This window comes from Lontra canadensis, unplaced genomic scaffold, assembly GCF_010015895.1.
Source record: "Lontra canadensis isolate GAN:19392208 unplaced genomic scaffold, GSC_riverotter_1.0 scaffold49, whole genome shotgun sequence".
NCBI lineage: Eukaryota > Metazoa > Chordata > Mammalia > Carnivora > Mustelidae > Lontra > Lontra canadensis.
The window spans coordinates 1,830,827-1,846,145 of record NW_022631043.1 but is presented as its reverse complement, the minus strand read 5'-3'; the positions used below and the strand labels follow the sequence as shown (position 1 = coordinate 1,846,145).

The window sequence follows — 15,319 nt, the reverse complement described above, 5'->3', positions numbered from 1 at the left end:
GTCCTCACTCTAAATGACTTCCCGTATTTTAACATCCCATCCTTCCAGAGCAAAAGCTGTTTGCAATTAACTTGAAATTGCAGAGGAGGTATTCAGAAAAACTGAAACACAGCGAGACTAATTACTTTGCATCTGAAACAAACAGGGTGTCAGCCCCCCAGCACCACAGGGAAAGAAGGCAGGAGAAAGCAGAGCCACCGTGCGGCCCAGGGCCTGGCCGACACAGGTGCCAACCATCGCCAAGTCCAGTGTCCCTCGCGACAGAGCCAGAACCAGAAAGGGGCTGAGTCGTGGGTGAGCAGTGACAGTAAGGAGATGGCAGTCAGACATGTCTCCTTTTCTGGCCATATTTTTCCTTGCCTGATCATCTAGCCAACTTTGGTGAATCCCGTAAGGCCCGATTTAAACATCACACCTGTGAAGACTTCCTGAGCCATGAACGGGAGAGTGGCCTCCCTCTACTTCTTGTTTTCAGGAGCACGTAGCAAACTGGACTATGGAGAGTCTACACACTCTCCAGACAGGAGCTCCTACAACAGGCAAAGCCTAGGTCGAGGGCATTTCTGGTTAGTGTCTCCTCCTATAGACCAAGCCTAGATGGTGTGGCAGGTGTCAGGAAACGCGTGGGAGTGAATGTGATAGCTCAAGTCACAGCAATATTTACTTTAATCAGAAGCAACACTCAAGGAACGGTCACCTGAAATCAGACACTCCACACTAAAGCCACGAAAATTCATTTCTTAAATCGAGGTATTATTTCCATACCATGAAATTCACTCGTCTTCATATGCAATTTGATCATTTTTAGTAAATTTACAACAGCCACTGCTACCCACCCTGTTTTAAAACACTTTCATCATCCAAACTGAGTATCTTTACAACATACTTTTGGAAGCAATTAAAATGGAAACTCTTGGCGTATGTACATGGTTATCCAAACGTAACCTGGGGTACGAGGTATAATGTTGCAGCGTCGCGATGCGCAAACATACGTCTCGAAAAAGAAGGTGGTGAACACTGGGAAGGAAAACCACAAAGCGTTAACAGCAACGGTTTCTGGGACTCCTGAGGTGTATTTCCCTCCCTTCTTCATGCCTTCCTATGATGCTCCTTAAAAAAAGAAAATCTACTTTTTAAAAGATAGGAGTTAACTGTTTTTCACAAAAAATAGGATTCCAAAGGCTGATCTCCCATTTTGTTGTGTTCGTGGTAAGAAACACGTCAACTCTGTTCCGTCTCACTTTACGCAAAGCACATTGCCCACTGGTCATCCTGAAGAAACGCTCCACCCGTATTTTGGTCCTAAGTATCAGGGATGAACTCAGACTTTGGTGCCACTGAAAATGAATGCTCAGGACGATAGTGAAGGGCCCTCTCTTGGAGGACAAGGGATGCCCGCATCCCACCTGGGCAGGGAGGTGCTGATCTGCAGCCTGGGCAGGGCCGGGATGACTTCCACCGTGGAGCCGCCGGTCTTCACCCCCGGGAGGTTATCCAGCAGGCAATCGCTGAAGACGCCAAAGACTGTGGTGTGGTAACCTGAGAAGTGAAACGAAGAGCTTCACAGCCCTGGAAAGGCCTCCAGCCTCAGGCCCCTGTCTGGAGGCGGGCCCCAGCAGGGTGGAGCACGCGGCCCTCGCCCCAGACCCGAGTTCAGTCTGATGTCACCCCCTGGTCCCACCCACAGCTCAGCCCGAAGCCCTGGCTGCCTCACAGAGACGCAGGGGTGACAGTCCCCACATCCCTACCTCACGGGACTGCCTGGGTCCAAGTGAAAGCGTGTGTGGGTCTTCGTCAACGAGAAATCTCTAGGCAACTTAATACTAGTTCCCAGGACTTGGACAATTTGCTTTCCAAATTTCAAAATTTTCAAGATTTTCAAAATTTTCAAAATTTCTAAGAGAGCGGGAGCTAGTGCTCCTTTGCAGGACGTAACGGACAGAGTAAGTATCTGAAAAATGATTCAGACCCTTCCGTGGAGAGATGAAAGTTCAAGAGCCAATTACTGTTGTAACTGCTACGTGACCCGGCAAATCTGCCATTTGTGTCCAAGTGCTGTGACCAAAGATTAGCGGATTCTCCGTGCAAAAAGAAGAAAAAAAAAAAACTCCACTGGTTAGATAAGCACTTAAAATTATTTAAGCAGAGCTTTAAAATGGCTTTTGAAATTTCGAGAGATAATTATTATAAACAGTGTTCGCTGTGTAAGAAAATTAGACAACATGCATGGCTATGTGCTTCAGGAAAAGACCTCCATGCGGCACCAGGAACCAGAGAAGAAAGTGGTTAGCTCGGGGGAGTCAGGCCCCGACGGCCCCCCAGCGGCTCCTTCACTGCCTGCCAGTGGCAAACTGCTCTCCCAACCTAAAATCACCAATTCACAGCACCCACGCTGCCTTCCTTTCGAAATATGTTTCCTAAAAGACCTAATTTAACTTGCAAACGTGTTCCTCCACGGAAGTCCACATCTGGCAATATGCCCCCTCCTCTTTTTCTTTCCAGAAAACCTGACAGAATGTGATTTTGTCTAAGTTACTTTTGTTTTCCATTTCTTAATTAAAATCAGTCATTCTTTCCTTACGCACCGCTGAAGACGACTGCAAAGAAATGCAAAACCTGATGACAAGTCCTGCTATGTCTAATGATACATAACACGAGGTCAGGCCCTCTCCTTCCCACAGAAGTTGCGCCAAAGATGAACGTGACTGGTCTGTACCAACTCGGAGCTCGGTTACTAAGGCTCTGACTCCTTATCCAGCGGGTATCGGTTAGCAATTAGGGGTCAAGGCCATCAGTCCTAAGTATTTCCCCTCTCATCTGTCTTTACTCCACTCCCAGCCACTGCTCTGACCCCACCTTGGTCCTTTCATCCCAGGGCTACACCAGCAGCTTCCTAGTTGGTCTCCCTGCACCCAGCCTAGCCCACCGCCAGCCTGTACTCCAGGGAGCGGCCTGGAGGTCCCTTTGCACGGCTTCTCTGACAGGATCTCTCCTCTCATGAAATGCGGGCCCACAGAGAACGCCAGCACCCCTTAGCCCTTCTGGGTCTGGCCTCCGTCTACCTTCTCAGCCCCATCACTACCACCCCTCTGCTTGGGACCAGATCCTCAGAGCCACCGCCAAGTCCCCAGCACTCCATGGGTCTCTGAACCAGCTGTTCTCTGTGTTTGGAACCCCCCTTGCTCCCCACCCCACTCATTCGGATAATTCCTAGTTGGCCTTCAAACCTCAGGGTCCCTTAGTAGGAGGAAGTCCTTCTCGACCCACTCCCCTTCTGGGTCACCTCTCCCCACATTCCCGGCAGTCGTGTGCAGGGCCCCTCAGTGCTTGCTGCAACACGTCCTAACCCAGCGTGACACCCCCCTCACCCACCACAGACACCACGTCACCAAGTGACTGGAGGTCCTGTAGACCCACCACACACCGGGGAGTGGCACGGCGGACGAGGCCAGTGAGCAGCTGCCTTCGGGGGCAGAGCACCGCCTGAGTGCCCAGCAGAGGACCCGACCCAGCACGGAGGAGGACGGGAGGAGGACGGTCTCCGAAAGGAAAGGCAGTCTGAGCTAAGAGCTGGAGGGAGCCGGGAGCAGCCAAGTCTGGAAGCGCGCCAGCAGAAGGGAAAGCACAGGGGAGCTCAAGAAAGGGCGTGCTTCAGAACCGCAGGAGCCCAGGAGAGGGACGGGTACCTCAGGAGGAGGGGAGGGGCATGCAGCGGGTCAGACACAGAGGGTCAGACACCAGTAGGAATGGGGACGGCGGATCCCGCACACACGCAAGGACCTCTGAACGGGGGTGGCTGAGGGGAGAGAAGGTCAGACCAAGCGAGGGGAAGCCAGGGGGTCCAGCAGGGCCTGACAGCAGCGGGAGCCTGTGGGCATGTCTGCAGCCCCAGTGGGACAGGAACCAGAGGCCTGACAGAGCAGGACCCCTCGCACTGTAGGGAACGCTGTGGGCCTACTGCAGCCCATGCACGCCAAGCCACTCCTTGCCAGGGCACGGCCCCAGTATCTCTGAAGCAAGCAGTCAGAACCAACCCTGGGGGATCGGGGACAGGCCTCAGTGGGGCAGACAGGGCTTCGGGAGTCCCGTTCGACCTGCAATCAGAAAGCTGGTCTCCTTACCGTTGACAGTAATCGATCCGGTCGTCTGCGGGACCCCAACAAGAGTCACCGGGTAAAGACCAGACTCGGCGGGCAGGGAGAGTGCCGCAGGCAGAGACTCGAACTCCACTCCGCTGGTCAGGAGCCCCTAGAGCAAGCGACAGCGGCGTGAGGGACACAGCTCACACGCCACCGCATCACCGCGTCCTAGAGGCCGAGGGCATCGGCTGACGGGCAACCCCAGGCTGTGGGGGTGGGGACAGCCATGCGCGGCCGTCATAAAGCCCCGCAGTCAGCCGCGGGGATGGCCAGAAGCATGCTTGGCACGCACGACTTTGAAAGGGAAAGCACGTGGCTGTTTGAACAGCCCCATCTCGACGTCAGCCCTGCTGGCTGTGCTTTTCCTCTGTGGTTTTGTTGCTTTACCAAGCTGGAATGTAAATGTAAAGAAAAACAAAATACGTAAACATGAAGAGAAAAAGGAAGTGCGGAGCTGCGCCACCAACTACATCCCTCAGCACACCGATGGCTTATCAGCTCGCCTTGCTGCACGCCAGGCTACGCGCCACAGGAACAAGACAGCGTCCCGGTTCGAGGAGCTGCCCCAGGTTGCAGATGTACAGGGCTGCCCACACTCAGCACTTCTCAACACTGTACAGAGGCCCTGCCCGGCACAATAGGCAAGAAACAGAAACTAAAGGGAGGCAGACAGTTACTCACAAAACACAAAACTGTAAATGTGAAAAGCCGACGGAACTGACAGTGGGACTTGAACTGGCAAATGCTTCTGCAAAGTCACAAAGTCAGCATAAAGAGAAGCAAAGGTATTTCTCTCATCTGGCAATAAACAAAAAAAATTCGAAAATAAAATACAGAAACACCATTCACTAAGAGATCGAAAATGTCCACCGCGAGGGAACAGAGCGATGAGTGCTGTGTAACCGTGTGAAATCTGCAGCCGCCGGGGAGACGCAGAGCCCAGACCCGCACGTAGGAGAGGCCCCGGCTCCTTCTGGGGTTTGTCTTCTGTATGGGCAGCAGCCTATGCAGCCCTGACCCCACGCCACACGCAACAGGACGGGGTGAGGAAGCCAGCGCCATGGTGCTGACACCTCAGTCCTCCACTGGGCGAAGGCGAGAGAGGGTCCTGCACGGACAGGTTAGGGCTGGCAGCACCGCGGCAAAGTCTGGCTGGTCCAGTTCTGCACGCGCATCGTGCACATGCATGTGTGCGGGCACAGGTGCATGTAGGCTTATATGTAACTGCACGTCTACGTGTCCACGCACACCTCTCCTCCGTCTACAGGAAGCACGCAGAAGCAGGTGCTCTGGCGGCAAGGAGCACGCCTGTGCCACACTTTGAGACAAAGCACAAAACGATCTGCGTGGGGGACAGGGGCTGTGGGCAGGAGCGCGGGCACAGAAAGCACGTGGACGGCTACTATCTTCAGGCAAAATGTACTGCATTTTATCTCTTCTTAAAATAGTGAGGCAAATATGACCGTCTGTTAACAGTCATCAAACCTGGACGGTGAGTATTGGGGGTGCTCATTATTCCCCGCTCCCACCTCACATGCTTGAAATAGTTCATGATTTCGTTTGTTAATGCTTGAACGCTTTCATAATTTCATTCTTTAAATTCTGACCATGATTTGTGGCCTACCTTCTAGTGGCAATTTTTATTTTATTCTTTGTTCTTCCTAACTTTTCATTAAAAAGCACATATTACTTTTAAACCAGATAAAAATAAAAGCTATCTTTTTTGAGAGAGAGAGAGAGAGTGCAGGGGGCAGGACAGCGGGGGTGCGGGAGCGGCAGAGGAAGAGGGAGAATCTTAACCAGGCTCCACACCCAGCACAGGGCCCAAGGTGGGGTTCAGTGTCACAACTCTGAGATCACGACCTGAGCCGAAATGAAGAGTTGGGCGCCTAACCAACTGAGCCACCCAGGTGCCCCTGAAAGCTACTTTAAAAAAAAAAAAAAAAAAAGTGTTAGACCAACAGACCATCTGACACTTGAGGCACTTTGGGGGAAAATCCTCTGAGCAATTATTCCCTGCTCAAGTCAAGAGACAGAAAGTCATTAAAAGGCCTAACCCGAGAGCCAAACCTTAAAGCCAGCAGTTTCTTGCACGACAAGAGGGGGACAACACTCATCCCCACTGGCTTGCTCTCTGAGTGACCTCAGGGCTGTAGGCCTCACATGCAGCCAAGTTTCTCAGAGCTCTAATGAATTCTAGAAACCTCTGCCTCACGTCGAGAGCTGGTCATCATCTTCAATAACCACCAGTCGGCCTCATAACCTCCTACTCATCCTTGATTTCTCAGCTGAGTCCTTGTCTCTCCCAGAAAGTCCTCCTCAGCTCTCCACGTGGGCCCTGGAGCACCTCCTGCACCCACAGCACTGACCACGACAAGGACTAGGTCCTTCAAGTGCCTTGCCCACGGCCAAATACATGGCATGAGCCGTCACCAAGACAGCTTCACAAAAAGCCCCACCCCTTCCCCTGAACGCGAGTCATAAAACTCTAGTGGAAAACATGAACCATCTCACAACCATCCTTCGCAAGAGTCTGAAAAAGTCACGAAGCAGGACCACGTGCTAATCCGTAGTATGAGGTAACAACCCAGAGCACGAGCCGCACTGCACAGCAACGCACGGCACTAGGTGATGAGCCACAGTACCCAGCGGCACTACATCACAAGCAACACAGAGAAGACTTGGGACACAGGACCCGCACGGCAGGCGGTGGCTCTGGTCCGGGACCTTCAGAATGAGCCTGGAGAGCCCGTACACATCTCCTTCCCACGGACCACAGAATCCGTGAGCGGCTCGAGTGGACAGCACCACAGAATGAGGCTTTAATGCCGGGCACCAAACACGGAAACAGACACTGGATTTCAGCGTTGAGAGAACGCTCCCACTGGCCGTGCGATAATTTATTCTCCTACTGTCCAGACCACGCTCTTCCCTCCAGCCCTGACCATCTCATCCTCCTGCAGCAGTAAGGTAAGGCCCACACGGAGCAGCCGACAGAACGCACACTTTGTAACCTCCGCCGATCTCATGTGCATTTCAACACGATCATTCCAGGGCTCACAGCCAGTCACCCACACGTGACGCGACACGTGTCCCCAGCAGGGGTCTGTTCACTGATCCCAACACTGAGCACCGAGCACTAAAGACACGGGAATGACACGACGTGGACTTCCTTCACAGAAACCTCGTAATTTTTGGCAAAACAAATAAAAGAACAGATCTATACCACGGGATCGGTGCCGCAGATATTAAGTAAGAAACAGCCCCGTGGGAAGGTGGTGGTGGCCGATACGTACCATGTTTTCGACTCGGAGCTCAAACGGCATCGGGTTGTACACCATCAGCTGGACTTCACACACGTCTCCTTGAACCCACTGGAAATCTACAAATGCACACATAGAAGAACCTAGGTATTAGTTGGGATTTCTGCGTTTTTCACATGGTTGCAGATTCCTCCTCTGGCGATTTATTTTTCCAGTGAAACAGCGGGCGTTACGTTCATCTTTAGATGAAGTCACGGCTAGTGCGACTGTGGCCGTCTCTAAACGCGGGTCAGCACTGCCCCTTGGATGCTTCGTCACGGGAGTTTCTCGCCATCTTCGGCGCGCTGAATTCAGGCCGGGGTGCAAACCCAACTTTACAAAGCAGCCCAGACAGCGCCATTCATGGTACCGGCCTGTACGTCACCCAGACCTTCACTGGCCCAGAGGCTGGTACTTCGGAAAATGGTGCTGCAGGCACCTTAAGTGACGTATAGAACGACTCCTCTGTCCCCTCCGTAAGAGGTCCCACTGCACTGAAGGAAAGTCGAGGATAAATCCCTGCTCACGTGATCACTGATGTCGGAAAGAAGACAATCTCCTCTCCAAGCCTCAGTGTGTCAGATCCCATGGGGGAGGCCCCTGCCCGAGATTCTGTCCCAGAAACCACAGATTCAATCCCACCCGACAGCCGCCCAGCACCAGGCCCTCTGCACTTGGAGCCACGCCACAGTCTTTCCACAACATCGGAGGGACCCGCCCGGTAGGAAGCTGCCCGGATTTCTCACTGCTTGCCCAGCACCTAGGACTGTGCACGCAACGGCTGTTTGGAACCTTCTCTCCACAGCGCCAGGTCCTTCAGGAATGTCGCCTCACCTGACCGCCAGAAGAAGCCTCTAAGTCAGTGTCTCTCGTCCTCTACTGCACCCAGGCAAACGGGATCTGGTCTGAGGGGGTGAGGGGAAGACTGCAGGGCCAGGCTGCAGCCCACAGCCTGCGCAGGCCAACTTGACCTTTACACTGACCTTGACCTCAGCACTGAGCTTGGCCATGTCCCAAAGTCCCAGCACAAATGACAGAAAACCCTTCCCCGCTGTGCTCGAGCTCAGGACCTGAGCCACAACACATCTGCACAGAGCTGAACTGGGACGGCAGCAACACTAGCAACCAGGAGACAGAGAGATGGGTAAATTATTCCAAGGTACCGTGCAGACGGTCTCAACAACTGTGCCCAGGGCTTTCTTCTCAAACACTCCACGCCCCCTGCTGTGATGATAACTCTCCCAATTATACACAAAGATTCATTTATAGAGATTGGGATTTTAGGTTAAAGATACGTGATTCTTCAAAGCTCTAGGCAGGTCTTTGCTGATGAGAATACTGCAGAAAACATATTAGAAGCCACAGAATATAAATTACATTTTCCTACCCATGGGTATTCAACAAATAGCATGCATGTTGGCCGAGGTGTCTGTTACATTTCAGAAAAAAATCTTGCATCATCTGCTGAATTTATCCTCAGCCCAGATGAGCAGGGCTCCTGACAGTGATGAGGAAACCATTTTACAGAGAAAGAAATCCCTGGGCTTTGAGTCATAAACCCTGGCTGGAGACTGAGCTGGGCACTCACTAGCTGTCTGACCACGCTGATCACGGGACAATGTCTGTTGAAGCCCTCACAACAGGGGAGGCGTCACTTTCATAAAAAGAAGGCTCCACAATTTGAGAATGGACAATACAGAGGCAGGACTGGCCCCAGGGGGGTGAGGGGGTTGGAGCTGCAGCCGCATGGGCCCGGGCAGAGGGGGGGGGGGGGGGGGAAGGGACTAATGCTGTGCTATCACAGGCTCCGAAGTCTTCATAATTTCTGAAAAGGGGCCCCACAAGTCAAGTAGCTGGTCCTGAGAAGGACTCTCACACCTCCAGTCTCCCAAGTAACCTCCGGAAGTTTTTCTAAACAGAATGAGTGAAAGCTTCCTAAAAACACTCTTTAGGGGAGAAAGCATGTGGCCCACCCTGGCGAGGCCAGAAACTCCCAGATGGCCCAAGGGGGAGAAGCTTCGACTTGACGTTGGGTCTAGGTCTGCCCGGAGAGTGATTTGCCCACCTCGAAAGCCAAGAAGACAGAGGCGGAGCAGGTCCCGAGTCTTCCTCTCCCAAAAGGCAAAGAAGGGTTCCCACGGGCAGACAGGCCCCACGCGGGGGAACGCCCATTGCAGTGGGTCCAGGAGCCCCCAGCCCTCCCCGGCCTACCACGGTGCCCACCCAGCTTCCCTGCTTCCAGTGCTCTCAAGCTTGTCCTCCGGAGCAGGGGCCCCCGGGCTGGAGGGGGCTGTCTGAAAACCACCAGGCTGGAGCCAGAAGGTCAAAGACAAACTTTGCCACAAACGCCTGCTTGGTCGGCCTGCGTTCCAGGACAACCAGGAGACACCTGCGGCTCACTGTGTCACTCCTCCAGGTTAACAAACACTTACGGCCAGTACTGGCCCCTCATCAGATGCCAGGCGCTGCTGGACCACGGAGCCGGAGCCGGAGCCGCCGCCGCCGCCACGGCCACCCCAACCAAGGCTGCCGCAGCTGCCACCACAAGCACAAGCGGAGCCACGTCACCCGGAACCGCTGCCACCATCACCGGGAGGGCCTCCAGGAGCGGAACGGCCTCCGCCTTTCTGCACCTTCAGCCTACGTGAGGGTCTCTGTGGCCGACCCAACAGCATGTGGCTGGCATGGAGCAGGAGAAACGTTGTTTTCAGGCTTTCAGCCCAAGCAGCACAGTGACAATGGCAGGCGGGGGTCAGAGGACCGAGCGTCCATACCTGGCCCCCAGCAAACGTCTGTGTGGCCTGGGTTTGTACCCCTTACAACACCTGACCCGCAGCGAGGGGAGTTCATGCCTGCGTGACGGACGCAAGAGCACGCAGGCAACATCGTCACCCAGAACGCAAATGGAAAACACCCCCACACTGTCAGAGAAAGCTCAAGGTCTCCTCATTTAAACAGATGAAAAATATTTAAAGTTCAAGAAAGGCAAGGGTTCCACACCGCAGAAAAGGAGATTTTTCTCCACTTCGGCCCATCTCTGTTTATTCAGTGGCACTAATCAGAACTAGCCGTCGTCTTATCTGTGGTCCGCTTGCTCCTACTTACTACTGCTCGAAAGTACTACTGAACACTTTCAACTTCTACCCACACCTCGTGACAACAGGGACGTGACTGCTTGTCACCACAAGAACCACGGGGCCACAGCCGCCACATGCCTGGCAAACAGGAGAAACTCCAGAGGAGTCTACTGCTGGATTAAAGACTGAACCAACAAGACACGCGCATGTGCGCACATGCACAGATACACAGATACACGTGCATGTGGGCACACGCAGATACAAACACAGATTACTGCACATGCACAGATACACGTACACATGCACACAGCACATGTGTGCACACATGGACACATGCACACACGCTCACAGAGACTAGTATAGTTTGCTACACACTCAGGGCTCCAAATTTCAGAAATTTATCAGAATTTACAATTTGATGCTATTTTTCAGGGACATGTCCCCAAATTCCTTCCTCTATTGTCTTCTTGTTTTAAATAATCAACAACAGAGCCCCCGAGCCCTACCTTGCTCTTCGAGAGGCAACCTCACCATCAAGGGAGCCTCCAGGGTGCCTTCCAAAGTTGGAGGTGGGCCCACTCCTGTCGGGCCGGCGCTGACTGCCTGTCCAAGCTCAGCAGGGAAACCAGCAGGTCCTGCTGGTGACAGTTCTACGGTTTGAGACCACTTGACCTACATCTCATCTTAACCTCCCACTCGTGTCTCTGGCCTGCCTGCTGCCTCCATTGACCCGAACACCTGTGCAGGGCAGGGACGGTGCACCATGTTCCACACAGGCCCTGCTGTGTGTGCGCTGCACAAGGGAGAAAACCACACTTGCTCCAAGAACAATGAGCTGAGCTACAACACCCTTGGATAAAGCACGTTGTGAATAAAGAAGGATTTGTCGTAACACGAGAGCAGCGGGTCTGTTTAGTGCCCCAGCCCACTCATGCCCTCTGTCTCAGGAACAACCTGCTCTCTTAGGAAACACTTTTTTGTTTTTAAGGTGTTCAATTAACTAATTGTGAATAAGGTTTATTATGAGATGCTTGTAGCTGCGAAGGAATTCTAGAAACTCTTCCCTGAGACCATGGGAAGTGCCTAACTCTCAAACTATCCCTCTGGCCTTCACCCCCACGGTGCCAGCCAACAAGCACGGAGGCAGCACAAGCCAAGGCCTGCTCTGGGTTCTTGAGCAAGTCATCTAAACTCCCTGAATCTCAGTTTCCTTATCTGTAAAATGGGGTTCATAATATCTTTTATTTTATTTTAATTTTTTCAGTGTTCCAAGATCATTGTTTATGCACCACACCCCATGCTCCATGCCCTCCTGAACACCCACGACCAGGGGTTCATAGTATCTACCCACTCCTTCCTGCATCTGTGCAACACTCTTCTAACAGCCGTCAGCATGGCAGTGAGCAAATGGAGGGAGGGGAAACAGAAACAGGCGAACGGGGACATAAGAACTGTGAAGAGAACCAGGCCTCGAAGGCACGGAGCGCCGGGAGGGGCATCCCGTCTGGGGACAGCCCGGGGATGAGCCTCGGCAGAGGGCACAGCCAGGACCAAGACTGTTCTGTTCCAAGAACAGACCCGTGCGGCTGGGTCTGAGGAGTGGGGGTAGGTGAGAGGAGCAGGAGGAGAACAGAGGCAGGCAGAGTGCCGCAGGGGCCACGGGGGTGGGTGGAACCGCCGGTGCCTGAGGGCACCTGCACCCCGGGAAGAAGGCCCTCCTCAAGTCAGCCTGCCTTTCCGCTGTATCCAGGGCGCGGGGTTCTGAGTAGAAATAAAAGAGGAGAAGAAAGCTCTGCACTTCAAAAGCAGAGAGCAAGAGCTTCTCGGGTCTTGTGCTGAAACTCCTCAGAGAGCAGGCAAGTACCCACCAGAGACAGGCCTCTCAAGCCTTTCGCTTTGACACGGCGGCACACAGGCTCACATCTGGCAGCGAACAGCACCATCACCCAGAATGTCAGGGGAGGAAGCGGGAGCTGGCAAAGAACGAGGCCTGTGGCCAAGCCAGGCCTCGGGAAGGACAGAGTGGGCGCCACAAGCCCTGGGTCTGCTGGGAGGGAGGAGGGGGGCAGGGCTGGGACCCAGTGGGGAGCTTGGCACACAGAAAAGGACGTTAGAGTCTCAAGAATGCACACGGGCTCCTGCTCTACCCCGAAACGTGGCTCCACGTAGCCCCACTGTACCACCAGACCCCTCAGAATCGACATCGTCAGCTCCCAGGCAAACAAGGCCCAGGCCACAAGGGCCAACAGAGAATGTCACACCGTTCCCGTTCCCCAGGCTGGTCTGAGTGCAAGTCACCGTCTGATCTCGGATGATCCTGAAGCCACTCTGGGCTCCGATGATCCCTCTCCTGTTGTCCTGCTAACAGACGTCTTCCACTTGCTAGAACTTCCGCAGACTCACCCTGGACGGAATCGGTTTTAAAAAATCACATCTAGCCCAGAGTTCTGACAATGGCAGCAAAGTGCGTCAACCGAGATGAGCTTATCCAGACACACGGGAACGGACGGGAATCTAGAAAAGCTGCTGGAGGCCAGGCGGCACGGCCGGAAAGCCAGGAGGGAGGCACCTACCTATCTTCTTGTTCTGCTCTTCCCCGCGGTTGTGCGCGGTAATTGGTGAGTAGATGAACGGGCTCTTGGCCGACACGTTCTGACCCAGCAGGCTTTTCATCTTCTGTGGCCGGAGGCTGGCGGGAAGGTTCAACAGCTTCACACGCCTAGGGTTTTCAAACACAACACAAGCACTTCAGCAGCCTTGCTAGCACGGTGTCGACACAAATACTATCAAATACCACGTGTCAGAAAGACAGTCCATGGCACGGCAGAGGGAAAGGCACTCCGGCTCGACAGGACAGAGCAGAGCATCGCTGCGCGTGGTCGCTCGGGACCAGCCCAGGCAGCAGCCGCTCCCCCCACCGGCTCCGGCGGCCTCGAGGACCAGGCCGAAGTCCACACCACACGGCCCGCCAGCTGTGTGACCGTGCACGAGCGCCTTGCCTCCTTCCACCCTGGGGCTCCTCGTCCACAGAACGCACCCAGGGGCCTCCCTCGCACGCTACCGCAAGGGTTCGCATCAGGGCTTGGGAGGGACTGCTCAGCAAGGCCGGTTCTCTCCTCCCGCCGCCTGCCTCCCTCCTGGCGGCCGCGCCCCCAGCACACAGGAGAGCAGCCCCGACTGGAAGGGCCAAGGACTCCCCGTGCAGAGGTAAAGAGCGCCGTCTGCGACACGGAGAGCGAGGGGGACCCCCCATCAGCACAGCCTGTGTTTACACTGCCCTCCCAGCCACAGAGGTGAGCTCATCGCCACTCACACTCCCATCAGTTGGCCGTTTACTTGGGACTCACGGATGTGGGCCTCCGGAGCACATGCGGGCCCCCGCTCACCACCTCGTACAATAGTGTCAACGAGACATCCCAGCCACCTTCCTCGCTGGCTTCCATGACCGACCCTCCACGTCATCCGTCAGGACACGGACACCACAGAGATAATAAACTGCCCAAATCACATGGCTGGGAGCTGTGACAGCTGAAACCTGGGAGGCAAACGGGGTTAGGCTCTGGAATGTTCCGAGGCAGGGACACAGGGTGGCCCAGCGGGGACCCTGCCCATGCTCCTGCTCTGTGTGTGTGTAGCCTCCTTGCAGGCAGGTAAGGCCAAGGGGTGGTAAGGGACTCACGTATGTCCCCCGGGACTTTTCATTTTATTTTCCTTTCAGCTCCTTCAGGATGCCTTTTTTCACATTTTTTCTTTAGTTTTTTTTTTTCTTAAATCCTCTCTACACCCAACATGGGGCTCAAACTCACAGCCCCGAGATCAAGAGCCACATGTCCCACCAACAGAGCAGCCGGGTGCTCCTTTTTCATATAGATTGTTATCCATTCATCTGTTGATGGGCGGAGGTTGTTTCCACACTTGGCCATCATGAACGACGCTGGGACAAACACGCGGTGCACACATCTCCTGAGACCCTGTTTTCATTCCCTTTGGACACATACCCAAGAAGCAGGATTGGTGGGTCACAGGGTAGGGCTCCTGTTAATGTGCTGAGGAACCTCCACAGTGGTCAGACTGATTTGACACCCCCAGCACTGCTCGAGGTCCCCTGCCCCTTCCCCCCAACTTCCAGATGACCGCCGCCACAACAGGTGTGACGGGTAGTTCATCGCAGTTTCCATGTGCCTCTCTGTGATGGCGAGCAATGTCAGCATCCGTGCAGTGCCTCCACCCGACGGGACGTCACACAACCAGGAGACAACGCTCTGAAGCAGCGCCCCGTCCTCCAGCTCTCCTCCCTCCACCGCAGTGATCCTGGAGGTCAGATGTGGGCAAGGCGGGGCAGAAAGGGACACAGACTCTCACACACTGAGGAGCCCCAAGGGTCAGCCCTGGGGTCAGCTGGAAAACTGTCCGGCTTGCACTGAATTTCATGTGAGTGAGACATAAGCCCTCGTTGTAAGGGTTAATCTTTCTCTGATCTCAAGGTCAGTATTCTGGCCGTGGCACAGGCTAACCTATATTGACTTTAAAAGACCCTGTTTCAGAGTCCACAAAGCACTGCCCTCTCAGCCGGAGGGATCTCCGATACCTGGGGCAGTCCTGCCCTGAGCACACACACCTCGCCGGCCCTCAGCAGTCGCTCACAACTCCCCATGCCCCCTGCTTGGACCACCACTGATGGCCACACACGTGGCTCCTGTCCATCTCCCACAAAAATCCACAGGAGCAGACGGTACTTACAAACCAAAGCCCTCGAAGCCAAGGACTGTGTCTTGTTCACCTGCTCTGACTCCCTTGTCTT

General features: G+C 54.3%; 1 protein-coding gene across 3 annotated transcripts in view; it reads right to left on the bottom strand.

Moving 5' to 3' along the window:
* The window catches only part of TRAPPC9 (trafficking protein particle complex 9), a 509,775-nt gene that overhangs the window by 391,509 nt on the left and 102,947 nt on the right, over positions 1 to 15,319 (bottom strand). For all 3 annotated transcript variants that reach the window (XM_032873479.1, XM_032873478.1, XM_032873477.1), the window contains 4 exons: positions 13,092 to 13,237; positions 7,436 to 7,521; positions 4,122 to 4,248; positions 1,407 to 1,539 (listed from right to left, as the gene is read on the bottom strand). In XM_032873479.1, coding sequence (XP_032729370.1) covers positions 1,407 to 1,539; positions 4,122 to 4,248; positions 7,436 to 7,521; positions 13,092 to 13,237 — 492 coding nt within the window. The remainder of the gene's footprint in view (positions 1 to 1,406; positions 1,540 to 4,121; positions 4,249 to 7,435; positions 7,522 to 13,091; positions 13,238 to 15,319) is intronic.